Source organism: Pagrus pagrus (assembly GCF_965226575.1).
Source record: "Pagrus pagrus genome assembly, chromosome: 7".
NCBI lineage: Eukaryota > Metazoa > Chordata > Actinopteri > Spariformes > Sparidae > Pagrus > Pagrus pagrus.
The window spans coordinates 15,089,013-15,116,239 of record NC_140191.1 but is presented as its reverse complement, the minus strand read 5'-3'; the positions used below and the strand labels follow the sequence as shown (position 1 = coordinate 15,116,239).

The window sequence follows — 27,227 nt, the reverse complement described above, 5'->3', positions numbered from 1 at the left end:
GGTCTTTTAAACTGAGCAGCTCTGATAGTTTGCGAGTAACGGGGTGAACTCTGCCGCCGGACAGCGTCTCTTCACCGTCCTCTCCTCTCCTAAAGGTTTCTTTTTTTTTTCTACAAAACTACTAAGTCAGTCAATCTTCATCCAAATGACCGTGACTCGAGAGCGGCCGATGACCTACTCCAAAATGAGAGGGCTTGTGTCTTTTTTCTCAGGTGAGTTTATCCTCATATCCTGACGTTTGACCGTTAAGCTAGCTAAAGAATCCTAGTGACGTCATAGAACGGTACAGGCACACATGAACGGTTTGTGCTAACTTACAAAAATCCTGCTACAAGAGATAAAATGGCCAGAAATCAGAAACAGGTGTCGACTATAATGTAAGAATACCACATTACAGTAGACTAGTATCAGAACTTGGTGTGTTAGAATTATTCTTGAAGACATAACCCAACAGTTTGTTCCAGTGGCCTCATTAAAGCGTGTCAAAGTTATGGCGACCACTCACTAACTCTTGAGTAAATACAGCTGCTGAGCTCTTATGTAAGGTTTTAACCAGCTGCCTGTCTTACAGCTCTGCTCAAGGGGAAGAAAGTCGGCTTCAGTGAATTCTTACACAAGTTTGTTTCCGCTCAACATCTCTGCCAACAGTGAGTTAGCAAAAATTCATTATTAACGCCTTTTACTTTGAGTTGAATGTATAAACTCTCAACATGTGCTGTTTTTCACCTCCTAATTGAAGCCTGGACCCTCAGAAAATCCTGCAGCGACAGAGCAAGCTGAGGCGAGAGACGGAGGAGAAAGGCACAGTGGTGAGTTGAGATGGGAGGAAAAGACTTAGTGAGTGTTGACAGGTGATGAAACTAAATCTGACCTCCTGACCGACCTCTCCTTATGTGTCTTTTCTCTCCTCAGAGCTCAGTGAGCACAGAAACCTCGCAGTAAGTCATTTCTCCACCTGATGCCCAGATATATTTTGTCACAGAAAGTCAACCTGTGCAGTTTTGTTTCACTTTACAGAGCAACTCTTGTCTTTCTGTGGCAGTCTGTTGATTAACACTGAAAAAATAGAGTTTATATGCTGTCTTTTATGGTTTTAAATGCATCATTGGTCAGTCATACGGTGTGGCAATGCAAAATGAAAGGAAAATGTGTTTTTTCTTCAGTCATTACAGAAAGAATACAAATAAAAGAAGGTTTTGGGAGTGTCCCAGTTTGGGCTTGTGACTCCTTATCACAGGTTATATGGCCTTCATCCCAACTAATTTGAATTTCAATCAGTATGTTGCCACAAAGGCAAAAAGAAACATACTTCTGAAGAGCAAAAAATGTTTTCTTTTTAATCATCTTGTGATATCTAGGGGCTCTTGAGCCCAAAAAACAAAAAAAACAAAAAAACTGAGACAATTAACTGGCCTGTGTATCACAACACGTATCTGATAGTTTTCTTTTGTTGTGTTAATCAGGATGAAACCATCAGATTTCGACTACCTCAAAATGATTGGCAAAGGAAGCTTTGGAAAGGTAGAGATTTTTATTTTACTTCAAAATTGCTGGGTTTTTTTGGTGGCACATTAAATGACACAACTCAAACGTTCAGGTGCTGCTGGCAAGACACAGAAAACAGGGAGGCTACTATGCTGTGAAGGTGCTGCAGAAACAGATGATTGTCAAGAGGAAAGAGGTAAACTATCCATCCATCCGTCCATTCATCCATCTGTCCGTCTTTTCTGTCCATTCTGTCTATCTACTACTGTACTACTTACAGTATCTGTTGTGTCTCTGTAGCAGAAGCATGTGATGGTTGAGAGGAGCGTACTGCTGAAAGGACTACAACATCCGTTCTTGGTGGGGCTCCACTTCTCTTTCCAGACACCAAACATGCTCTACTTCGTCCTGGACTATGTTAATGGAGGAGAGGTATGTTTTTAGAAAAAGTGCTTCTGTCAACTTCGCCATAGAGAGTAAACCTCTAGCTTCTAAAACAACAATATACAACAACAATACAATATTAGCTACAGATTTCTTTGGTCTACACCCACAAGTTGTAGTTAGTTTCGGAGATGCCACAAGTAGTTCTGATTCTCTTTGAGGCTGTTGTGTTGATTTTTAATGTAATTTGTGATGACGCATATTTATGTCCTCAGCTTTTCTACCACCTTCAGAGGGAGGGGTCATTTCCCGAACCCAGAGCTACTTTCTATGCAGCAGAGATGGCCATGGCGCTGGGCTACCTCCACTCTCTTGACATTGTTTACAGGTAAATATACACACACACTAGTGACTGTATATAAAGATAGACAACGGCTCAAGACAGACAAGACATTGTAGACTTTCTTTGCTCATGTAAGATTTAAAAATGTTCCACATTAATTCATACCCTGCCTTCACAATGAAAGTTTTTCACTTTAGGAGAGAGCGCTGCGTAGAAAATGTTATCACTTAAAACCACCATGTCTTCCAGCACCACAATAACAATAAATAGCAAAGGAAAAGCAAATTGAAACCAGAGAAAACAAATGCAACAGGACTAAACAGGCACTTGTGTCCCGTCTGTTTCTCTTCCAGAGACCTCAAACCAGAAAACATCCTGCTGGACAGTGAGGGTCACGTGATGCTGACTGACTTTGGCCTTTGTAAAGAAGGGGTGGCCACAGGTGGGATAATGCATACATTCTGTGGAACTCCAGAGTACCTGGCTCCAGAGGTGCTACAGGGTCACCCATACAGTCCAGTAGTGGACTGGTGGAGCCTCGGCACCGTGCTTTTTGAGATGCTCTATGGAATGGTGAGTGCAGGTCAAATAATTGTTTTACTTATCATTTTATTCCTCAGCATCCTCACCTTACTCATCCTCTCTGTTCTTTCTCTCAGCCTCCTTTTTATAGCCACGCCAAAGCCGAGATGTTTGAGAACATTCTGCATGCTCCTCTGCAGCTGCGTAGTGGAGCATCTCCGGCTGCTCGTTCACTGTTAGAGGGATTGCTGGAAAGAGATGTCTCCAAACGCTTAGGGAAGAGCTGCGATGTTGTAAGTGCACACACAAAAAAAGCAATAATGAGCATAAACACAGCTAAATAGAGAGGGTCTAATTTTTTTTTTTTATTGTATCCAGGTGGAGCTGCAGGAACATCCCTTCTTTGCATCCGTCAACTGGGACGACCTCCTGGCGAGGAAAGTTAGACCCCCATTCATCCCGAAAGTGGTAGGAGTGATCAGAAATGAGTCAAGAGTGCTATTTTTTTTCTTTTTGAGTCAATGCAGTGTACCTGAGTATGTGTTCATTTCTCTCTCCTCTCCAGACTAGTCCCTGTGATGTCAGCTACATCGACCCTGAGTTCACAATACAACCTGTTCCTGCCTCTGTCAATGAGAGGTGCCAGACAGGCGCGGCCAGTGAGGCCTTCCTCGGATTCTCCTTCATGAACCCAGTGGAGTACGTGGCAGCAGAGCCGGTTTCATAACAACGCCAAATCCTCTGGGAGCATGTTTGTTCAAATATTTATTTTTTTATGTCATAAATTATTCAATCAAAGTCTATTTTTAAACACTTACTTAAAAATATTTTAACACTAACGCTGCAATGTACTGTACGTCTCACTGGTTACACTACCGAATTATGGTATATTTTTACATTTTACTATTTCTTTATGTATCAGTTCATATGTGAAATAGGCCGGTCCCTATTTCACAAGTCCTAGGATGAAACAATAAACACTCAATCTTAAAGCAGTTTTATTTTTTAATACTTTACATTTACATCTTTAAAATATACAACAAACATGTATTGCAACTTGCCCATTCTGCTCTTACATTCACAGCTTACAGTGGTACTGAAAATACTTCACAGGGTGCCTTAATATCCTGCATAGTGGCAGAGGCAGAAGAACATCTCCCTGTGGCATTTACATAAAGACAGATGCCAGTCTGTTGGCAACCCGTAGACACAAATTGGACCCAGCTCTGACTTTCTGTGATGGTGAGGTCCTTTTTTAGTGGCAAACAGAAAAAGCCCATCGCTGTGGTGAATCTAATGGGTGTCTCCAGGAAGAGAACATCTGGTCTAGTCCTGTCTACCTCACCTCACAAGACTGTTTATGGAACAGTTTATACACGGGGTAGCTTTCTGTCAGTAGATGCTGAAGGAGGCGTAGCTCTGCTCACTTTGGCAGGTGAAGTAAGCGATCAGCTGACCGTTGCAGATCATCAGAAACAAGCCGCTTCCTGTAGAACAACAAAAAAAGTAGAGCATCAAAAAGAATTGAGCTCATCAAGTTAAATGCAATAACTTGTGACGTCTGTTTTACCTAATGCCAGCCACCACTGCCACACCATGGGGAACTCCAACATCACTACAACAAGGAACAAAATATGTCAGTCATTTATGTGTGTGTACTCAAGATAGATGTATTGTTAGATTTCTGCTCACCTAGGCTGGTGATTATTACATGCAGAAGTGTGACAGTGAAGGCGTAGTCCCAGACCCGCCTCCGCACCACTGCAGCAAACAAAAGGCCGCTGCAAAAGTAGGTGAGCTCCAAGGACAGGAGGTTCACTGAAAAGCCCCAACATAGCAATAAAACACAGGAAGTGAATAAAGCTCATGCACACTGTGACTCATATTGGTTGCATTTGGTGTGCTCACCCAAGTATTTGGAGTTGGATTCAGCAGGTTCGGTCTTGAAGTCAAATGGAATCAGTCCATCAAAGTGATCCAACCTGAATGAGGGGTGAGAAAAGAGGGAGAAATAATGTCAGCAGTCGCACAAAGTGTGTTACAACACTGTGTAAATATGCCTCTTGGCAACAGGCAAAGGGAGCCTCCAGATAAAGGCTACATGGTGTAGATAAAGTACAGTAAACACGTTTGAGACCACCAAATCTCACCACTGCAATCACTGCTGCAATAAAATGAGCTTTTTAACCTCTGTTGACACTGTGTACCTCCTGCTTATGGCGCATAGTGAGTCTCCTCTAGCATCCACACTGCAGATTACACATGGCTTTATATTTTATCTACAGAACCAGTAAATACTACCGGACCTATTTTGCTAATTTTTAATTTTTTTTTAAGAACACAATTTTGAGGACAATATCAACTAAAAAGAATAAAGTTCTCAAAAGTCTATTTTGACTGAGGACACATGATGTTAAGAACCTTACCATTTCTGCTGGTACTGTGTTTTAGTGGTATATATTCCAACATTTGGAAACTTTCATTTCTGTTCAGTAATTCATGACCAACCTACTGACATGCAGTGAACCCCTAAGGATAAGTTCACCCAAAAAGGAAAATTCAATCATTATCTACTCACCCTCATGCACAGGGAAAGTCGTGATGTTTCGTGGTCCACAAAACATTTCTGGAGCTTCACAGCAAAACAGTGTTGCAGCATTCTCCTAAACAACTGAAGTCAATGTGGACTTAGTGCCTTAGACAGTGAGGGTCTACGTAGAAAACGCAGAAAAAGAACTGAAAGAAAGAAACATAAAATGGCTCCATACAGCTTGTTTGGCATAATCCAAGTCTTCGGAGTCATCCCTGAGATCCCAAATTGATTTGAAAGACTTTATTTTAAACCCTTGATGCACAGTCTAGCTCGTGCAAACCAACGTTTATAGCTTAGCAGCTAAAATGATGATTATGGCTTTTAAAGGGGTGTAAATAACGTCTTTTAAAATCAGTTTAGGATCTCGAGTCTTCTGGATTTTTGTATCCCACCTCTATCGAGCCATTTTATGTTTTTTCAGGTTGTGTTTTTTTACATTTTAAAACAAGTCCCCATCTACTTCAGTTGTTTAGGAGAGTGCTGCAGAACTGCCTTGCTGTGAAGATACAGGAATGATTTGCAGAAGACAAAACTTCACCTGACTTTCCATCGGCATGGGGGTGAGTAGATAATGACTGAATGTCCATTTTTGGGTGAACTCATCCTTTAAGGTATTGGGGAGCAGGGCACTGGAGGGTCTGAGGCTCTGGGGTTTAGTTGCTCCCTTTAATCATCATCATATTAGGTTGCATTAGTTAGTCTCAACTTGTAAATGCCGAAACTGTTCTGCTTTCTTTCTTTCTTTCTTTCTTTCTTTCTTTCTTTTCTCTTCTCTTCAGTCCCTGGGCTGAGACTGCCACTGCTGTACAAGCTGCAGAAAATAAGTATCAATTATAGAAAACCAAAAACCTTACAGTTAATACCATCAATAGAAACAAACCAATAAGACAAACCAAAAGAGCCATATGAAAACTAAACAATGATACAACTACCCTGACGCATAATAATAATAATAATAATAATAATAATAATAATAATTAAAATAATAATTAAAATAATAACAAATTCCCATCAGCATTCTCACCAAATGCAATTACAACAGTAATAAAACTGCAAGTTCATTAGTGCAATAAATTAAATTATACCCAAAGACATTCAGTACTAATGCTGGCTCCATTTGCTGTCTTTTAAATTAATGTCTACAGACCTGATTGTCCTTTGGCCATGTTTTCAGACACATTTTAAAATGTTTTAAAAGTACTGCCCTCTCAGATGCTCAGTGGTAAAGTATAAGACAACTGTGCAGTTATTTAGGTAGTTGCAGTTACAGATATTTACACATGACTTCCAGATCTCCTTGTGTGTTGAATTGTTCTCATTCAGGAGCCACGCAGGTGTAGAAGACTTGCGGTATTTGGAAGGTTGATAATGATGCTATTATTAGCTGGGTTTGCGTGCGCATGCGCATGAGAGACGCTCACCTGAAGGCACCAAAGCACACACTCCCAATCATGTAGAAGAGAGAGTAAAAGATGAGCAGACACAGCAGCAGGTTGAAGAGCACGGTCTGTGGGATTGAGGCACACAGGGGGGGACAGAGACAATGTTTCAGTGTATCTGTAATTTGTCTAACCGCATATTTTCCACGCAACGCAACACTAACCTGGAGCTGTGTTTGCAGTCTAACATGTGATAGGCTACCAAACTGCAGTGGGAGGGATGTACAGTACACTGAAGGTGCAGACAGCGACTCTTATCTGCCGCAAAAACCTGACCTGCTGACTGAAAAACGATGGAGACGTGTTGTATCTGTGCGTTACATTAAAAACACCTCTGTCACTTCCTCTTGATCATCATCATCCTGATTAACAGCTCACACAGATGACCAGACAGCTGCAACGTTGAGCTAAATCACCAAACAGTCTCCTTACCTTCGAGTCGACCGCTTTGCCTTTGAATGCCATCTCATGGTTTTTGTACTTGGATGTTATATTACAAAACAAGCCGGGGCTGCAGCGAGCGAGCACGTTACACGACCCCGTTAATCCCCCTGTAGAAAACTGGACGTCTTCCGCCATCTAGCGACAAACACAGGACACAGAAACCTGCGCTTCTTCCTAACTGAACTCATTTCACCTCCCATCACGGCGGCCTTTGTTGACTGAAATAAAGACTTATCTCACTGTGTGCCTGTCAGCCCGGCCACGCAACGCACACTCGTGGATACGATGGCGATTTGTGTCCAGATAGACTAGTGTTTTAATCAAAATGGTGGCTCAAACTAACCGTTAAAGATGTGTCGCTTTATTATGCCGGAGCACATAACCGCCTTATGTGGGAGGGATTGAATACTGCAGGATGGCTGGAGATCATTTGGTTTTGAAGTATTTGGATCATTAGCGACCCATCAGATACTTCAAACCAAGCTAAAAAAAAACACACACCAGGCAGAGGCAGGGTGCTCATGGTAGCCTCACGATTGAATTAAATGGATTAGCTGTCACATTGCAGCCATAAAACATACATCTAGCAGCACTAGAGATGCCACACAGTCCGATACACTGGCTTCAAATGTGTTTAATCTCAGCTCAGATGTGAACCTACAGTTGTGTTTTAACGCACTGGACGTTGTGTTTTGTTCAGGCTAAACTCAATATGTGTCATCATGTTGTTCCGACTTCATTCACTGGCTTTCACAGACCACAAACGCACCAGCCGACATGACTCCTAGGTGTATTTTAAAGCCAAGTCAGTCCCGACTCTGCGTCTTGCAACGTGCTCGGCTCGTTTTTTTGGTTTAAAATGTCACTTCGGGTGAATTTGCAGGCCTGAGTATTTAATCCTACAGTTAGCAACCGGCGTGTGCATGCCTGATAATCGCCTGTGCTAGGGAGTAAATGTACATAAATGTGGGTGGGGGGGCTGTTTTTCGGTGGTACAGGGGTTGGAAGTGGGGAGAAAATTGGGCCAGTTTGACCAGAGGGGAAGCGGTAATGTAATGGAAGACACTGCGGTCCCTGCGCTCCATTGATACACACTCGTACTTCTTGAGGGAAATACTTACGAGCTAAACAGGGGATATGAGCTCCAGGCTATCGGTAGTGTTCGTTATATCGGCGCCGAACTGAGTTTTGGGCGTGTTATAAGTGTACACAGGCCTGGTATTGACCACCGATAGTAAACTGAACTTTTCCGAGACCCAAAGTTGTCAGGCAGCGCATCTTGCACGCATGCGCATCCTCCTATCCAGCTCTAAATAAGAGTTAAAACAGAAACGAGGTGAGTTCCACATTTTTAAACAATGCGACCGTTAATACTCATTTATTGCCATTAACAGTGGCGAAATTTGAAAAACCGGCCTTCGTTTCGCTCATTAGCGCTAGTTCACGTTATTTCCACTCTGATTTAATACGGCGAGAATAAATCGTTTTGTTTTTTGTTTTTTTCAAGTTTCTATTGAAGAAATTATTCAAGCAACAATGCTGAAGCTCGTAACGGCAGCGACGTGTTATTGCGAGCGTGTGTGATATTGTGCGAAATGTTGGCGTTTTGCAAAATGCGTTTTCCTATTGTTATTAACCGGGAAACTTATTTATTACAGATTGTCCTTAGCTGGCTGCATCCAGTCACAATGCTACGGCTAGCTGTCTAGCAATCCCCCAGTGCAGTTGAACGGAGTGGAGCTAGCTGGCGGTTAGCTTCATGTCAGCGCTAGCTAGCAACCTGGGCTGACATTCCGTGACAAGGGGAAAGTGAAGAAAATACCCCGAGTGAAGGAAAACACTAAGTCAGGAAATTACACCGCAAGCACTTGCTTTTGTTCGACGCGTAGCGGCTTTGCATGCATTGTTTAAATGGGTAACTTGAGTAATTTACATAGTTTAAACGTGTTGGTGGCCTCTTCCTATGCTCCGCCATTTTGTATAAGACGAATGCTAATCATGGGCGCTCTTACACTTTATTTATGGCTAGAATAAAACTGAGGCATTCGGTGCAAAGTCAAACTTCATCAAGATCCATTAGCTCGGGGTGTTGTTTACTTTTCGCATGGTTATGACCTCCATGCAAACTGGAAATATCACCATAATTCAGTGTTGAACATGCGTCAACACCAAAACGTTATATCGTAATATTAGTCGGATTAAAACGCTCTTAAGTTTGGCCAATCAGTGCAGAAAACACTGTTCTCCTTAAAATTGATAAACAAATTACCCCCTCAGTTGTTCATAACCAGGCAAACAGCCGGTTTTAAGAGATACTGTTAAAACAAGGAAAAGATGAAGTTGTGTGGTTAACTTAAAGTTGAGACATCTTTCCTCGTGTTTGTCAATGGTCCTGATGGAGGTTCACTCTAATGGGGCCGTTTGTGCACGTATTTCCCTGTTAGTTGACCAGCAAAACAATATTATTATTGACTGTTTTGTCTGAAATCGAAGTGCATGGTGTATCCTGCAAGCCAGCACACAGTCGCCATCTAGTGGTGATGTGGGGCAGTGCTGTTTACAAGTACAGGTAGAAACTGCATTTGTCGGTGGGAGCACTTTGTTGGTAAAACCATGCAGGGGGGTGCCTCACTGCTATGCACAGTCAGTACAATATAAGGAGAACAATGCCCTAATTGTATCTGTGATGTGGACTGAGCCTGTCTATTAAACCTCTGTTGTATTATTAATTTTTTTGTGCCAGCTGTCAGTGCATGATCTGTCTTTGAGTGGCTGTTATTACGTCTTTGCAGGTTGGGGATATTGGAGGAGTGGGAATGACTGACACTCCACCCAGTGATGGCCCCTCCCAGGGAGCTGAGTTTGACATGATGGGTGCTTTGGACTGGAAGGATGGTATTGCAACGTTGCCAGGCAGTGATATCAGGGTACGAGAGAGATTTGTGATCATCTCTGATTGTGTAAATGTTTGTGCACAATTCTCTGATCACACACAGATTTGCAGTTTGTAGTGTTTTTTTTAATAGCAGAGGTGGAAAATACAAAACACCTGTGTTTCAGGATCTTGGTGGCGTACCTCTATGGCTTAACACTCGATCACTGATGAGTATTTCTGTTTTCTGCACCATTCAGTTCCGCATGACAGAGTTTGGGACTCTTGAGATTGTCACAGACCTAGAGGTCAAAGGGCAGCAGGCAGCACCTAACAGTGAGACCTTGGACCCTGCACAGTCTCACACACCCACCCCTCCACCAGAGGGCCAATCACAGACTAGCACAGCCGCAGCTCCAGCCAATCAGAGTCAGCCAGGATCGTCTCAAGCTAAAGGTATGACAGAACCTGTTAAGTCCTTACAACACTGTTATTGTGAAGAATTGCATTGTTTGTGTTTTTATGTACTGTGAACATTTCCCCTTTTCTGTTTTGTCCTCCAGCCCCCGGGCCTGTGCTCCTGTCCTTAGAGGAGGGCCCCAGTATGGAGGGCCCTAGTGTGGAGGTCGGTCCCAGTGTTGAAGTTGGCTCTAGTGCAGACGCAGGTCCAAACGGAGAGCTGTCAAGATGCCGGGCTTGTGGTGGCCGTGTTCCCCGGGATGCCCTCTTTCAGGGCAAATTCTGTAGCTCCATTTGTGCCCAGCCCTCCAGTGGCAGGTACACATCTGGCATTCATTATCACCTCTTTGTGGTCCTTACTGTGTTTTGTTGTGTCATCATGAGCCAAATCTTTCTTTCCCAAAGATCATCTCCAGGAGAGGCAAGGGAGAGTCAGGCAGTTGAGGGTGAGAGGTTGGGCAAACGTGTGCGCAAAAAGAGGAAGATCTATATGGATTCTGGTGATGAAGAGGAAGAAAACCAAGAGGAACCAGAGGTAAGGAGATTATTCTTTGCATCTCTCTCCTGTATTGTTCCCTTTCAGGGCCACAGGCCACTCAAGTGTTCAGAACTGCCCTGCTGTAATAACTTAGGTTTAGTTACAGAGTATCTTGTCCTGGAATTTTTTCTGTTCTCACCATTTCTGTCCATATCGTTTAGTTGAGGAAACATACAAAATGGTTGAGGAAAAAAGTGATTATTAACATGTTCTTGTTGTAGGAAAAGGCCAAGACTACCAAAGGCAGAAGAGGTGCCAAAATTGCCAAACTGGGTATGTTGGACTGTCACAATCTTTAAATAACTGACATTATTACCTGAATCTAAGGCTTTTACAGGTCTTAAATACAAGAGTCAAAAGTCTTAAAATGCTGCAGTTTATGGTTGTGATATTGCTGTTGTAAGAAATTAAACCTCTTGCAGATTGTCCTCTGATATATATATCAACTTTTATTGCGCAAATTACATTATGGATAAAAATTAGTCTTATTTTCCAAGTGCCATTTAAAATGTGCTAAATAATTTAACTGTGACTCATGAAAGTTGCTGGCACCCTGTGTCTGTTAGTATGATACGAAATAAGAATGAATGAGAGTTTATGTTAGTAGGATATTGATCAGGTTCTATCAGTATTACAGGCATGTTTTTACATGTCCATGACATAAAAGTAATCAATTAAATTATCTTCCATATCACAATCTGAGATAATTGTCACATTATCATGTAAACTAAATGTCAACCTTTGTCAAGAGGTGTATCTGAAGCTGTCTGTTTGTCATGAATGACATGTGATGGACACTCATACCAGCTACGGTACATCATATTTTCGTGTTGTTCTGCTCAACCCTCAGTGACGGCCGCACCCAATAAGAAGCGGGCGTGGAGCTGGCCTGCTTACTTGGAAGAGGAGAGGGCCATTGCTGCTCCTGTTAAACTATTCAAAGAGGTAATTCTTTCCCTGTAAACACTGGCCAATTTTATATTTATTTAACTAAAACAGATGGTTTTGTTTATTTGGTCTAAAATATGCCAATTTGTGACTGTGCTATGATGTTCATTTGTCTTGCAGCACCAGTCGTTTCCTCAGAGCAGGAACAGTTTTAAGGTGGGAATGAAGCTGGAGGGACTCGACCCGTCTCACCCATCTCTGTTCTGTGTACTCACTGTTGCAGAGGTATGGCTGCTAATGGCTGTCTTCAGCATATATATCTTTATCCCTGTGCATAATGAAGAGTTCACTCATACAGCTTTCCTTTTCTCTCTCAGATCCAAGGTTATAGGATAAGACTCCACTTTGATGGTTACCCAGAATGCTACGACTTCTGGGCCAATGCCGACTCATGGGATATAAAACCAGCTGGCTGGTGTGAGAAGAATGGACATAAGTTATTGTTGCCTAAAGGTAATCAAACACACACACACACAAACAGACACATGTGTGTATGGTTCTCCAAACAACCTTCCTGAGTGAGTTTGTCTTGCAGGTTGTAAGGATGGAGAGTTTAACTGGAGCATGTATGTGAAGAACTGCAGGGGTCAGCTGGCTCCAAAACATCTTTTCAAGAGCCTCAACACAGTGCGTATTAAACACTTCAGATTCTTTAAAAGTTGTTTAATTTAATTCAGGATCTTTATGTGCTAAATCTGTATGTGTTGTTTTTTTTTAAATTTTAGTCTGTGACTCCGTCTGGATTCAGAGCAGGAATGAAACTGGAGGCGGTGGACAGGAAGAACCCGTCACTGATCTGTGTGGCCACCATCGCTGCTGTTGTTGACAACCGACTGCTCATTCATTTTGATAACTGGGACGACACGTATGATTATTGGTAAGGGTTCAACACCGTAAGAATGGGTGTGATCCAGAGATATTTCCCAGTCAACTCGGGGCACTTCTTTCACTTTAAATCGAACTGAAATCAACGAAGATTAAATGTATTTACAACATCAGCAATGTTCCTGTGAACTTCATGTACGGAAAGTATGGAAAGGTATTTGAAATGAATGTGAAAATTGGGGAAAAATTTGCACAAACATACATTACTACAGATACGCAACGAGAACACAAGTTACTAGTTACTATGCATTGGCTGCCTGTTCACCTCATAATGGTGTGTTTATCAAGGTGTGATGCTAGCAGTCCATACATCCATCCTGTGGGGTTCTGTGAAGAGGCTGAGCTAACTCTGACCACTCCAGCTGGTAAGACACAGACCAAGACACATGTGGGTCAGTATAATCTATTTTAATATACTGTAGGCCCCCGTATTATACAGAATCCTAACAATTTCATAAATAAATGCTAGTAAAACTGTAGATTATACTGATAACAACATTGTTTACTTGTGATAACTATGCATTTCGGAAAGTATTCTACATAATGCTTGTGTTTTTAAAATATTGTTATGACTGTAAGAAGGATTGACTCAAAATTCTGTTTAAGTAAATATATTTAAGCTAACTTTATTAGTACATTGATGATGAAATGCATGCTGTTGTCACTTCCTGAGGATGTCTTAATTGTAGTTTTTGATTCACTGGACATGCTTCAACAGACTTTGTTACTGTGTGATATATCTGCAGTAAATGATGGGTCTAATGAGTCTTCATTCCTCTCCTCAGAATATAAGCAACCCAAGAGTTTCTCGTGGGAGAAATATCTGGAAGAGACGGGCACGCAAGCTGCTCCTGCTCGGGCTTTCAAACCGGTACAATTCTTACACACTAATGTACACAAAGCTTTATAATATGCAGAATTGGAGTCTAGATAAAGTCATGTGAATTTTGTTCCACTCTGTGTGTTTAGCGACCTCCACATGGCTTCCAGTTTGGGATGAAAGTGGAAGCTGTTGATAAGAGGAACCCCATGCTCATCCGTGTTGCAACTATAGTGGACACAGAGGACCACCGACTAAAGGTACAAGATGTCTCCACGTCGAGATGTGTTTGGATTTTCCCTGCGGTCAGTATGAGTCTAATCCGTCCCTCTTCTCGCCTAGATTCATTTTGATGGCTGGAGCTCAGAGTACGACTACTGGGTGGAAACGGACTGCCCTGATCTGCACCCTGTAGGGTGGTGTCAGAAAACTGGACACCCACTACAATACCCCAATGGTGAGACACACTCTTCCTGTCCTGATATTCAGTGAGGTCGATCAAAGTTAATGAGAAGAAGGATCCTAAATTTGTAATTTCAACAGATGAGTCAGCAGTTTGTCTCTGCCTTCATTTTACCCCTGTATGTTGGTGGTGGGAGGAATCTGATGAATGATTTAAAATGGAAATTGTCTTGCAGTTTCTGCATAGTTTTACAAACACTCCTGTGTGTGTGTGTGTGTGTGTGTGTGTGTGTGTGTGTGTGTGTGGTGTGTGTATATTTCAGGCTCCAGTGATTTATTAGCTGCCCCAGGACAAGGATGTCCTACCCCAGGATGCAACGGGGTTGGCCACATCAGGGGACCTCGTTATGGGACCCACTACACGTTAGTAGCACACAGGCCGTACTTTCAGTCCTTTGTCTTTTCGTTCCCTATTTTTTTCTTTATCTTAGTGTTGTATGGCACATAGGTGATTGTTTTCTAAATCGCTGTCTCATACCTCATAGTCAGTGTATTTAATATTCTTTTATTTTCATGCCTTAGAAACTTTGAACTCATTTTTTGTCTCAGTGAACACTTTTGTGTTACATTTTTTTTCCTACATTTTATTGGTACATTCTAACCTAAATGCTGTTCAATGAGCTATTTATGAAACCTCTAACAATTCTGTCATTGTTTCTGCATGTAGCAGCACATTAATAGTTTGATGAAAAATGAGATGAGATTAATGTTTGGGGAGTGTGAATGTAAGCAGAAGAAAGAATCTCAATGTTCTTAAATGTCATTTATACTTGTGTGTGGGCTGACGGCAGCGTAAATGCGGTGTGTGTGTGGGAGTTTAAGCTGCTTTTCCTTAATTTTTGTTGAAACATGCTGAATTTCAGAGCATCAGAAGTAAAAACTGGATTTCTGTCTCATTTTTTTTTTAAATGGCTGTGTGTATCAGTCTTGGCTAAAGTTTGTTTGTCTGTGTGTGTGCAGTCAGGTGAGCTGTCCCTACTCGGAAATGAATCTGAACAAGGAGGGCTTGCTGCCAGATCGCCTCAGCGGAGAGCGACCCCTCGCCATTAGCGGACCTCATCCTCGTGGGCGACGCCCTGATGCTCACACAAACACTACGACACAGACAGCCCCGACGCCCGACCAGCCGGAAGGAGCTGAAGACTCCCAGAACAGGTTTGCTGCTGCACAAAAACAGCATGAACACACTTTGAAAGCCACTAACACTCCCAAAGGAACTCCTATCAGTGTTTTGCATGCAACTCTATCTCTAGTGGTCTGTACCTGAGAGCGGGTTATCTGTGTTGCTAGGAAACCAGTGACAGTGGAAGCTGAGCGTTTAGGACGCAACAGCCAGTCGGAGCCACCGGGTGGAGCCAGCGAGCAGAGCCACAATGGAACGAGGCCTAAACGGTAGAGTCATGAAACCATCACGCTAGGCTGTGCTGCTGAAGTTCACTGCAGACGAGCCTGTATGAGAGACTAACTTTAACTGTTTTCTTCAGGACTGCTCCAGTTCCTAAATACCTGAAAATGCACTACGTCAAAGAGGAGATTGGTGATAGTAAAGGTGCGTTTGAATGCGAAATGAGACAAGATAAAGCATATAAATCACCATCTCACCCCTCACTGACTCCCCTCCTCTTGCCTCTCCTCAGCCTCTCCAGACGCCATCTCTCTTCAGCAGGCCCTCCACGAGTCGGTGTTCTCTCCCGGCATCTCCGCCTCCCCCCCCCACCGGGTGGCCCTCTGCTGGGACAAGCACTGCCAGCTGCTGCCTGAGGTCCTGGGGCTGACTGCCAAGAGAGTGGCCACTTGGAGCGCTGAGGAGGTCAGACATGCTTACACACTCACCCCGTGCCAACACATGAAAAGCAGACATACTCCTCATTCACTCATCCATCATGAAGGCTGCCTGTTGTTCAGGGAAACTGTGACTGTGCATGAATATTCAAGCAGAGTTTTCTGGTTGTTCTAGTGAATTGGTTGTCTCTTTCTGCCTGCGTACAAGGCACTTTGATCAGTAAATAAACATTTATTGATTCAAACACTTTTTGCTCAAAATTGTTTGTCTTTGTTCATCAGGTGGCCTGTTTTGTCAAAGGACTCCCAGGATGTAAAGAACATGCTGCTACGTTTAAAACAGAGGTGAGCACTTCATCGCCAACCAACTGACACACCCACCAAGTCTTAAGATCCAGATAAAAGATTACTTGAACTAATGATTCTTCTGAATTTGAGCCAGATATCTACATTTTATGTGCAATTATGACAGAGGAAACGCACCTAAAGGGTTAGTTTGAGTCTTTTAAAGTGAGTTTGTATAAGGTACTTACCCATAGTCAGGGTATTACCCATAGTACATGACGGTCAGCACGCCCCCACTTTGGATAAACAGCAGGAGTACCGGTGTGGGAAGCTCAGCAGTGTACTGATGTGGACGGGGGCAGCAACAATACGCATTTAAGCCACTTTAAAAAAGGCCCACCTAAAACAAAATCAATAGCAGTTTCAGTGTACGCTATGTTTAGAATATTTTCTGTTCTTCACCTTTGAGTCAGACAGCCCTATCTGACGGAGACTGAAGCCATCATATCACTCTCTCCAAAGCCATCAGACTCCTTTGACAAAAAAAGCAATTTTACCTCAGAGAACACAGGAGTTGCTGATCTACCTCTGCCTCCATTGTTAAGTTTCTCTGTGTTATGGTGTGACTTTGGTGGATCTAAACTAACACTTCAAAACACTGAAGTCACACAATAACACAAACAAACTAACTGATCAAGGCAGTGGTAGACAAGCGACTCCTGTGTTCTGAAGTAAAATTACTGTTTTTGTTCAAGGAGTCTGGTGGCTTTCGAGAGAGCAATATAATGGCTTCAGTTCCCCTGTCAGACAGCAAGGTAGAGTGATGAAAATATTTCAAATGTAACATACACTCCATTTTAGTTAGATATTGTCCACATCAGAACATTGCTTAGCTTCCTATCCCAGTACTCCTGCTGCTTCTCCAAACTGGGGGTATGCAGACCGTTGTGTACTTTGTGTAATACCCTGACAATGGATAAGTATCTTTTACACACACACTGTAAGAAAAAAAAAATCCAACTATCCCTTTTCAGTGTGCTTCTTCTCTAATAACTGTATGTGTTACTGTGTGACTTTGGTAAATCTTTAACACTGAAGTCTTACAATAACACAAACAAACTTGAGGCAGCCGTGTTCTGTGAGGTAATATTACCTTTTTTTGTCAAAGGAGTCACTGACACAAACTATGGATAAGTACCTCATGCAGCCCCACTTAAAAAAACCTGATCTATCCCTTTAACTCGTCTTTTTTTTTAGTACAGTGAATGCGTCCTAGAACTTGAAAACCAATACATAATGCATACTCACACAGCTGGCAGCATTTCACAAGCACTGACTCGATAAATTCTATGTTTATGTATTGCTGCCACCTGCGTGTAGTCTGCTGTCTGACATAAAGCAGACGGAAAAGGGCCACGAAACGTCTTTGCATATTCAATCAGTTTTTTTTTTTACATTTCTCACAGACTTTTAGTTGCCTTATTAGTGTGCTTGCAGCTTTGTGTAATTTTATGCAGCTTCCTACATTTTCATAAAATTTGCATGCATTTTCATAATAAGACATGCCTGAAAAATGTGACTTCTGTTCAGAGACAGTATTGAGTCACATCTCTTCCAACAGTGCTACCAAGTTTCTATGACAAAATGTACGCAGTTCTGTATAGATATACAGTACAGACTGCATTAAAACTTTACGTCGCACATTAATCAACTGTAAACACCGTCATCTCTCCCTCCACTCCTGCATACTAGTTAAGAGCAAGCCCTCCAACATCTGCATTAAATATACTCCAAAAGGCACCTACACCACAACCACAGCCGAAAGGTCAAGATCAGTGACGCAGCTAGATGTCACTCAAAGCGGCCACACCCCTGATCATCCAAATATCTTGCCAATCACTTAGCACAGCAATGACACACACTTTCTTTGGAAATGTTCATATAATTCTGCATTTTCAATACTTTTGGCTCAGTATTTAATTAAAACTGTTTTATTTATAGGGGACTGACACATTTAGTGACTAGACAGTGAATGTAGTAGAGCATTTTGCAGCTAAAGAGCTAGATATTTCCCTCAGGAGATTGTAGAGCCCAAAGACAGAGCTTAAAGAGAGTGAATGTGGGCTAATGTCTCCCTTTAACTGCTGGATGTGTAAAAAAGACTGTTGGCGAACAGATTATTCATATTAACTTCATGTAATGAGTGTGATATGTCAATGTTGATGATCAGCAGCTTCAGTTAAAAGAATCTTGGTTCTTCAGTTAAAAGTATCAGAAACTTGATTAAAAAAACGGAGAAATTAAGCAAAACTTTATCATTTTCTCTTCAGCAAATAGATGGCGAGGCCTTCCTGCTGCTCACCCAAGCAGACATCGTCAAGATCCTGTCAATCAAGTTAGGACCCGCCCTGAAGATCTACAACTCCATCCTCATGTTGAAGAACGCGGACGAAGAGTAAGACCCAGTTCCATCAACACTCACCTACAGACATTTGATATAATCAGCTGGGACAGGTTTCGTCTGTCAGGCTCTGCGACGGTGCAGCTACACGAGAGAAACAAGTGGAAGCCATCATCTTTAAAAACGTCCATCTCCCCTCCCTCCTTTCTCCATGATGGACAGTACTGATCAACCCTGAGGGAGAGTTTTACATGATACCATGAGGATTTATATCGTGTTTGTTTACTGAATCATTAAAAAAAAAAATACTACAAGCACCTTCAATGCTTCTTAACATTGTACAGTTCATCGTTTGGATTTAGTGTCACGATTCTGTTGCATTTTTTTCTGTTTTATTTGAACTGTAACGGTGCTTGAGCTCAGAGCAGATGGAACAAGCGTGTGTGTGCTTTGTTGCTTTTTTAACGGGCAACAGATAATTTTGTTTTTTCAAAAGCTGCAAAATACAATCGTGAGGTGGTGAGAGGTTTTTAAATGTGAAACCCAGTGGAGAAGAAGCACTATGTAGTTCAGTCTTTCTCCTCTAGGTGGAGAAAGTGGGCCGCTCCACAGGCCCGAAGGCGAGAGAGTTTGTTTAAATTGGAGTTGGCTGAAGCTTAGATTGAATGGGGGATGGTTAAAACTTTGTGTGTGTGTGCAAATGTGACTAAGTGTGTTTGAGAAATGAGGATGTCATTCCCCACCAGCCCTTGTGTGTTGCTTTTCTGGTCAGAGGATTGTTTTGTTGACGAGCAGGGCTAAGGGCTAAATGTTAAATCAAGGAAACTTGCAGTCTTTTAAGGTGGAACGAGACAACAAACCAGCTCTGTTCTTCTCTATCTGCTCTTTTCTGGGGGAACGGCACATGATTACGAATGTTTAAAAAAAACAGCTTTTAGTTGTTTTGTTGATCTCGATTCAAATAACCTCCGTCATTCACATTGTAAATAGTATACAGCTACAAATGGACTGTCCTCGCTCCCTACCAGAGTTTACTCCTGCTTGGTTATGCAAAGGCTTGACATCTGTCGACAGGGAAGGACATTGTGACAGTGAACTGAAAAATACGAGCCTCAACTCATACATAGATTTTGAGAAAAACATTGTATGTGTCTTTGTAAATCGGCGTGTACTTCAGCAAGTTGGAATGTGTACATCAGCAACTGTTTATATGCAAACAGCTTTTATTTATGTATTCTAATTTAAGGGGTAATGGTACGCTGTTTTGGCTCTGAGGTAACTGTGGCTGTTTGATGGAATGGGTGAAAATAAATGAGATGCACACTGTCTGCTGTCCTCGTTTGACCTCAGTCACTTCACACACGCACTCACAGATAATCTGAAACTGTGGATTTTATCTCTGAAGCTTTGTATGTACCTATTTACAGTGGTGGAAATCGCATTTACCCAAGTATTTCATTTCTGAGATACAATAGTTTGAAAAACTCCCAACTCAAGGTCCAGCTACTATCCTTTTCTGGAGCTTTCAGTTGTGTTGTGCTTTATCACTGGCTGGAGTTTCCTAAGTCATCTTTAACATTGATCTGTTGATATCTCTTTTTTTAAAGACTTATGATATCTTGTCTGTGTTGAGCTAAAAGTACATTTCTTGCTCTTAATTTAAGTATTTCCTTTTTCTCTATACTTGTACTCCATTACAATTCAAAGGAAGATATTGCACTTTTTTCCTCCACTACAGCTTTATTGACACGATCATTAGCTACTTTTTAAAATTAAGATCATACCTATAGAAAAAAAACACAATAAGCTTAAAAAAGCCATATATTATTGAAGATTAAATCTGGTGTACCCAATCTTTTGAGCTTGTGATCCCTGTCTGGTTGAGGCTCCGGGTCAGTTTTAAGATGTGTGTTAGTTGTTGGCGGTTAGCAAAGATCAGATAGGTTCATTTAAATACCTGTTTGAGGCATAAAGCGGTAAAATGATCCAATTTCAGTAAAAAAACATTATCAAAGATTAGAGAAAAGTCAAAAAATTAAACATATTTCTATATAGCAGAGATATCTCACAGATCTTCTCATGACTGCTTGGATACGTGACCTTTTGGAGGGGCCCAACTCCTCAGTTGGAAATCGAATTAATATATATAATGTAGTTAAAACTAGCTCCACCTCGAGTAGCTACAGCAGTAATATGCTCCTTACCCACTGATGCATCAGTGTTAACAATCTAATGAGGTATATAACTAACCAGTAACAAGACATTTTACTGCAGAACGAGTACTTTTACTTTCGATACTTTAACCACACAGAATGTCATTTCTGCGACAAGGGGTTTCAATCAAAACAATGAATAGAAAAGACATAGTTTGATGATGTCATGAAGTAGTGTGGGATCATGTGAGTTGTTGTCTTCATTGCTAAACAACCAAAAATCTATCTGATGTGACTCAGGCAGAAACAAGCTTCACAGGCAAGGTAAGTGTTTTTAAAGTGTGATGTTTGCAGACTCTAATGAATCATCTGGCGCTTACCTGGAAGTTCATGCGACAGGCAACCATATGAAACACGCTGCTAGCTTGAGTAAAATAACACATTTCTCTGGGTTTGAACAACTCACTTTTATTTAAAGTAAAATTTTAAACTGCAGGACTTAAACTTTTAATGGAGTATTTATGATTGTTGTTTTGGTACTTTTACTCAAGTAAAGAATCTGTACTTCTTCTCAAACTCAAATCAATTTACAATTTTTCCCCCTGTCTTCATCAGCTGTCATGAAAATTGATGATTGTTGTGTTTTAACAGTGATATTCTCATAATTTACATCACAAATGTTTATTTATGCAAGCCTTTATTTTTGTGTTTTAGAAATGTGGATTTAATCTTTTCCGTGGTTTCATGCAGCCCACTGACTTTTCTTCAGTCAGGTTGCTCTCAAAACATGTTTGTAAATCCATCACAGTGAACACCAGGTCTGTGTCAGATTTACATTACGAGACACAGTAATTCACCTCAGAAAAGAGTTCCTATAAATCTGTACTTAAACTGCCAAGCATGACCAAGAACATTATAAAATTTGCAGTACGAATTCTTAAGAGGTCGATGTATAATGGATGACAGTTTCATTGCGTGCATGTTCTTTCATCATTAATTTTGCATTGCTGTCAGTTGCTATAGCCACATATATAGAGTGAAGAAGTGTTCAGGACTTCACAATTATCTAAAAAATAATCAGCAATTATTTTTTTATGTATCTTAAACATTTAAAACAATTAATATTGAATTTTGAACCACAAAAATATTATGGTGGAAAGTTAAGATTGGATTATTATATAATCACTATAACATATTTATCAGAGCACATGTGCATGACCACGTAGTTGATTTCAAAATTAGTAGCTTTAAACATTAAAATGTGGCTATTATAGTGTGGTTGTCGGCTGACATTTTCTGTATTTTTTTCTTTTTAATACATGACCTACATACAAATTGGAAAAACCCAGCCACAAACAAGTACACAAACTCTATGTGGCTATATTTGGGCCAAATCTACATGCAAAACCACCATGCTGTATCTGCCCACAAAGCAAAGAGATGAAGCTCACACGAATGCTGGCTAGTAGTACACGTACCATATCTGTTGGCCCATATTACACTTGCTGCCAGAAACTAAGCTGTGGCAACTAAAAGTGTCCCAGATCTGATTCAGAAGTGTACTTGACTTAAAATTGTCAGACTCAAAATAAAAGCAGCAGAACCAAAAATATCATCTTCTTAATCCCATGCGAGTTCCCACTCTGCCCATAGACTTTAGATTGTGATGACGTCACCGATCTACTGCTTTTCTTGGCTCGAGGAAACTTTTACAAATATAAAACCTACATGGATCAAAAGTTCATAATAGAAAGAGTCATAATTGACCTTGTTTGTAGTTTAACAGATGTGTCTTTTATAACAGTTTTGGGTCACAGGGGAACTTTCACTTCAATACCACGAGTGGCCACTGGGCAGCTTGGTCGTATCCATGCCTATCATGCACGGTCAAAACGGGACACTGACATTACCCCAATGCAATATCAAGACGGGGCTTCCAGATCTGAAAAGTGAAGCCAAACCCGGTGAGCGTTAAACTTGCAGTCTTTCCAATGGCCTTCGGAGTGCAACTCCACTGGTTGCAAAAAAGAAGTCTGATACGTAGGCTTATGAGAAAATTACCCTACTTTGCACTTGATTCATTACCTCAGTAAATAGTTTCTTGATGAGTTAATGGTCCCAATCACCCAATCATCAAGTCCTCTTCAAAACAGCATGATCAATTTGTAAATTATGGCCCCATTTGGAGTAAAATAGACCGTAGAGGAGGGTATGATTTTTGGGGTGGCTACCTTTTGATTAGGGACTTTAAAGGATAAGTACCGTTTTTTACAACCTGGACCTTATTTCTGGCAAAAGATATGGTCATTTACTCACCCAGATAACTTTGGTGTCATTCGGCGTCGTTCGGACGAAATTAGATCCAGTGTAGCGGCGATATATCCATATAATGGGAGTAACGGGGCATCGACACACAGCCTCTATATAACACATTATCTGCCACGAAACTAGTTAATTTCATCAATATTTTGTTACGATATGCTAGCGCTATTAGCCTCTGAGTCCGGGCTCGTCCGTTATCAACATCCGGGGTCAAACTAGCAGCAGCAGCTACAGGTAAACAAGGCGCGCTGTCGCGGGTGCGCGCGCAGCTCAGAGACGACATCTTCCAGGTCAGAGGTAGTAGATCAGCCTACAGACCCCGGATGTTGACAATAGACGAGCCCGGACTCAGAGGCTAATAGCGCTAGCATTTCATAACAAAATATTGATGAAATGAACTAGTTTCGTGGCAGATAATGCGTTATATAGAGGCTGTGTGTCGATGCCCCGTTACTCCCATTATATGGATATATCGCCGCTACACTGGATCTAATTTCGTCCGAACGACGCCGAATGACACCAAAGTTATCTGGGTGAGTAAATGACCATATCTTTTGCCAGAAATAAGGTCCAGGTTGTAAAAAACGGTACTTATCCTTTAAGCAGCGACGGTTGAAGGGACGGCTATGGCATTCAAAGCGACACTTCCCTCTACCATCAGATCTTAAAGTAAAAAAAAACAACAAGATGGTGACGACCATCAAGGCAAACTCAAGGAATCAAACGGTAGTCGATCAAGGATTCATGTGAGTTATGCTAACAGCAGCAAACGTAGTCTTGAGCCGCTTCCTTTAAGTAGAGAGCAGAGACAGGGAGCGGGCTACAGAGGTCTCAACTCACTTCCTTTTTAACCCCACACCAACAGATTGTTTTCTTTTTCAAACTTGTAGTCTTAAGACCCAACCAACATCGACTCATGTGACATCACTTGAGGCAATTTCACACATCACCTAGCTCCCTCTGGATGCGTAAAAACCTTTTTATGACTTCTTTTCCACATGAACAGTTGCCTTCAAGGACCTATAAACAGACACTGGTGTATAACATCTGTGCAGTTCGCCTTTAAGCAAAATTCAATCAACGGGCTATTGATTAAAAAAAGATAAAAATTAGATTTGTCCTTCCTCACTTGACGCATTTTCATATATTCAGAGTGCCTTCTGGATTTTGAACAACTGCTATTGATTATGGTACCATACAGAATTAAATGGAAACCTTTATGGCTTCCTGGAACGGAAGGAAATAAATCATCCCAAAAAAATCTATAACTGCAAATCATGTGTTTGACAAAGAGCCAGCAAAAAATGTAAAGTGTGCTGGAATTGCAGCTGAGGAGATAAAACCCGAGAGGCCCCTTTCAGTAAGTGTAATTTTATTTATTTTCTCCACATTTGTTAATGTTTCACATGAAGAAAGGCGGCCCTCCCCTTCAGTTACTTCACTTCTTTGCTGTCACTTGATGGGCTGGTGATCTCTAAGAATAACTGGGCGCACCGTGGGACTGGCCTGGACGAGCCAGAGATTCCCACGACCCCTCCTCTACACACAGAGACAAATCAAAACACGGGCTGCATAGGCACACAACAAGCAGCGAGGAGACAGAGAGGCAGAGAGGCAGCTTTGCACCACTTTTTTTTTTTTTAGTAAGACTGTTATTTACTATGAAAGCTTCATTTCAGGCTCCGCAGCACACGCCGGCTCCGACAGTAAAGCCGAGGATGAAAAGCGTCTTAAATCTGAGGAGGAATTAGGTGAAAGTCTGGATTTAACCGCGAATCATCAAAGTGCGGGAGAAGACACGCGGGAGGAGTGTGGGAGGAATAACGCAACTCGGGCTGATTTATTTTGATAATGCCGAGGAGCCAGTTTCTGCTCCGGATTTACGTCCAAAACAAGGCAAGTACCCAATCTGAATTTATTCTGACTGCGTTCAAGTAACCGGACAGTTAACTGCAGTGAATGACTGTAGTCAGCAACAGAGCAGTGGTCGAGCTGTGAATTAAGAGACAACGCGTAAAGATGCATGCGTGCGAGCACTCATGAAACGAGACTTGACAGGCAATTTATCATCTTTCGTTTGCGTCCTGTTGAATCACCCGTTGTGTTCACTCGCCCCGGGGGGGAGTTATATCACGAGTTCAGCTGGAGCAACCACCGTGGTAATGTGACTCTCTTTTTTTTTCTCGACTGCGGTTAGATTGTGAAGTGAAATCACAAGGTCCTGAAAGCGGTCAGTCCTTGTTGAAAGTGTGAGGAATAAACAGTTGAGTGTGGGTTCAGAGAGGCTGCTGCAGGGTTGAGTACAGAGTCTCTGTGGCTCCACAGAGACACTGTAGGAGCTGCAGAAGAGTTAGCATCTCATTAACTCGGCCACATGTCTTATTAAAGCTGCTATTTCCTGTTGAGTGCAATGCAGAGTAAACTATCTTCTCTCCAACACCCCCTGAGCTCTCCCTCTGGTGCTGCACGCAACACTTTCTTGCTTAATTTGTCTGTTTTTTGCTCTTTGTCCTCTTTTCTTCTCCGCGTTCAGCCTGAAGCCAGAGGATGACAGCAACCAGTCCTGTCTGCAGCCCCACCTCCTCCCGCTCCACCCAGTCGTCGCCTGCCTGCCTCCCAGCATGCCGCAGACACCTGAGGAAAGGCAAAGCCCTCCAAACCAAGCTGCACCTGCGCTCCGCCCCAGGCGTGTGGCTGATGCTGGGTGTGGTGGTGGTGTTGGTGGGGATGGCCGTTGCAGTGGCGGGCTACGTGTCCGCAGCACCGAAGCCCGTTGGCGGCCGAGGCAGCACCCACGTTGAGAGGATGAAACTGGCTGGGCCCGTGGTCATGGGAGTGGGTTTGTTCATCTTCATCTGCGCCGCCACGCTGCTGTACGAGAACCGGGACCTGGAAGTCCTCAGACGGGAGACACCTGATGACCTTGAGGATCTGAAGGAGGAGCAGCCCAGCTTCAGCTGTCTGGAGCAGTGGGAGTGTAAAGATGGAGAGCAGGAATGCTGGGCCACTCCAACCCACACACTCCCCCTCTCAAACTCTTGTGGTCCTCCTCTTCCTCTTCCACGCAAGTACAGACACAACATCAGTAGCAGACCATCCACGGAGGATGCAGGAGGTGGAGATAAAGAGGAGGACAGAGAAGAGGGGGAGAAGGAAGGAAAGTCAACCCTACTGGCCCGAGTCTTGCACCACAAGGAGCCGACTCCTCACCCTCCCTCCCCCTGCCTCTCCATCTCCCGCTGCTCCGTCTACTCAGACTCCTGCAACTCTAGTGAAATCAACTTCAACATACGGACAGAAACTCCTCTGCCTCAACACTGATCCGCCTGCCGGCTCAACTTCTCTTGTCTCATAAAATATGCATGATGAGATACATCTGAACGTTTCACGTGCAGACTTACTCTAAAGACAAGAATATGCATTCCTCAATAAACAGATGAAATGTTTGTTGGTATGTTTTAGTGCCTCCGAGTGGCGCAGTGGCTCTGACTCACTGTCTGTGAAGGGTGTTTTTGTCCTACATCGTTCTCTGACTCACCCACGTTTGAAAGATTGGAGCTATTCTGTTTGATGTCAACACGCCATCTTGTTGTCTTTGAACTCGCCCATGCCCCAAATCCCGAAAAGCCACTGCTTGTTTGACCATATTAGGACGTGAGGAGGATTCTTGAAAACTTCTTGAGGTGCCATACTGGGAGGTGGACACACTCTCTCTGTCTCTTTCTGCAGAGATACAGCGTCTATATTTCCTAGCTGAGGAGGTTTTAAGAGGATGAGCGAGATTAGGTCTAAATGAGTCTTTATCTAATCTCACACATACTGTAATCTACTCTTTATCGGAGGAAATTGAGTCACAGTATAAACAAGAGAAGCACCTAAGGCCACACTACACTCACTCGACACCTACAGCCACGCTATAAATACCAGCTGTTGCTTAGTACGCATGCAAGTGTGGCCTGGAGTTTTTGTTTTTTACAGTAATTCACGTCTTTTTTTTTTTTTATTCACACTGTCAGCTGCTCAGTTTTCTCCATTTTCTCGAGTGTGGAGAGGCGAGATCTTAAGGAATTTCAATCAGATGGCGGATACA

The 27,227-nt window shown here is 42.3% G+C and overlaps 3 protein-coding genes across 9 annotated transcripts; 2 read left to right on the top strand and 1 right to left on the bottom strand.

Moving 5' to 3' along the window:
* The first annotated feature begins 26 nt into the window (after positions 1 to 26).
* sgk2b (serum/glucocorticoid regulated kinase 2b) lies at positions 27 to 3,726 on the top strand. 2 transcript variants are annotated; one of them, XM_084357920.1, is made up of 12 exons: positions 27 to 212; positions 572 to 647; positions 740 to 809; positions 913 to 938; positions 1,464 to 1,521; positions 1,598 to 1,681; positions 1,786 to 1,917; positions 2,145 to 2,257; positions 2,566 to 2,785; positions 2,872 to 3,027; positions 3,113 to 3,202; positions 3,300 to 3,726. In XM_084357920.1, the coding sequence occupies exons 1-12, from the start codon at positions 146 to 148 to the stop codon at positions 3,459 to 3,461; spliced, it is 1,254 nt and encodes a 417-aa protein (XP_084214046.1). In that variant the 5' UTR covers positions 27 to 145; the 3' UTR covers positions 3,462 to 3,726. The 2 variants fall into 2 exon arrangements, with proteins under 2 accessions (XP_084214046.1, XP_084214047.1); XM_084357921.1 differs by lacking the exon at positions 27 to 212 and adding an exon at positions 299 to 377.
* On the bottom strand, positions 3,716 to 7,882 carry LOC311260276 (putative transmembrane protein 244). The gene is made up of 6 exons (XM_084357922.1): positions 7,199 to 7,882; positions 6,749 to 6,834; positions 4,643 to 4,716; positions 4,427 to 4,552; positions 4,305 to 4,349; positions 3,716 to 4,221 (listed from the first exon to the last, which is right to left on the bottom strand). Exons 1-6 carry the CDS (start codon positions 7,343 to 7,345, stop codon positions 4,127 to 4,129), a joined length of 573 nt encoding a protein of 190 aa, XP_084214048.1. The 5' UTR covers positions 7,346 to 7,882; the 3' UTR covers positions 3,716 to 4,126.
* A 576-nt stretch (positions 7,883 to 8,458) lies between these two features.
* Positions 8,459 to 26,033, top strand: l3mbtl1b (L3MBTL histone methyl-lysine binding protein 1b). 6 transcript variants are annotated; one of them, XM_084357904.1, is made up of 23 exons: positions 8,459 to 8,546; positions 10,003 to 10,137; positions 10,343 to 10,538; positions 10,646 to 10,859; positions 10,947 to 11,076; positions 11,301 to 11,352; positions 11,930 to 12,024; positions 12,148 to 12,252; positions 12,345 to 12,480; positions 12,563 to 12,654; positions 12,753 to 12,904; positions 13,201 to 13,304; positions 13,698 to 13,783; positions 13,882 to 13,992; positions 14,075 to 14,189; positions 14,458 to 14,557; positions 15,155 to 15,349; positions 15,485 to 15,586; positions 15,679 to 15,743; positions 15,832 to 16,004; positions 16,259 to 16,321; positions 18,592 to 18,716; positions 25,671 to 26,033. In XM_084357904.1, exons 2-23 carry the CDS (start codon positions 10,027 to 10,029, stop codon positions 25,936 to 25,938), a joined length of 2,790 nt encoding a protein of 929 aa, XP_084214030.1. In that variant the 5' UTR covers positions 8,459 to 8,546; positions 10,003 to 10,026; the 3' UTR covers positions 25,939 to 26,033. The 6 variants fall into 6 exon arrangements, with proteins under 6 accessions (XP_084214030.1, XP_084214029.1, XP_084214028.1 ...); XM_084357903.1 differs by lacking the exon at positions 8,459 to 8,546 and adding an exon at positions 8,567 to 9,054; XM_084357902.1 differs by lacking the exon at positions 8,459 to 8,546 and adding an exon at positions 8,567 to 9,125.
* Positions 26,034 to 27,227: the final 1,194 nt, after the last annotated feature.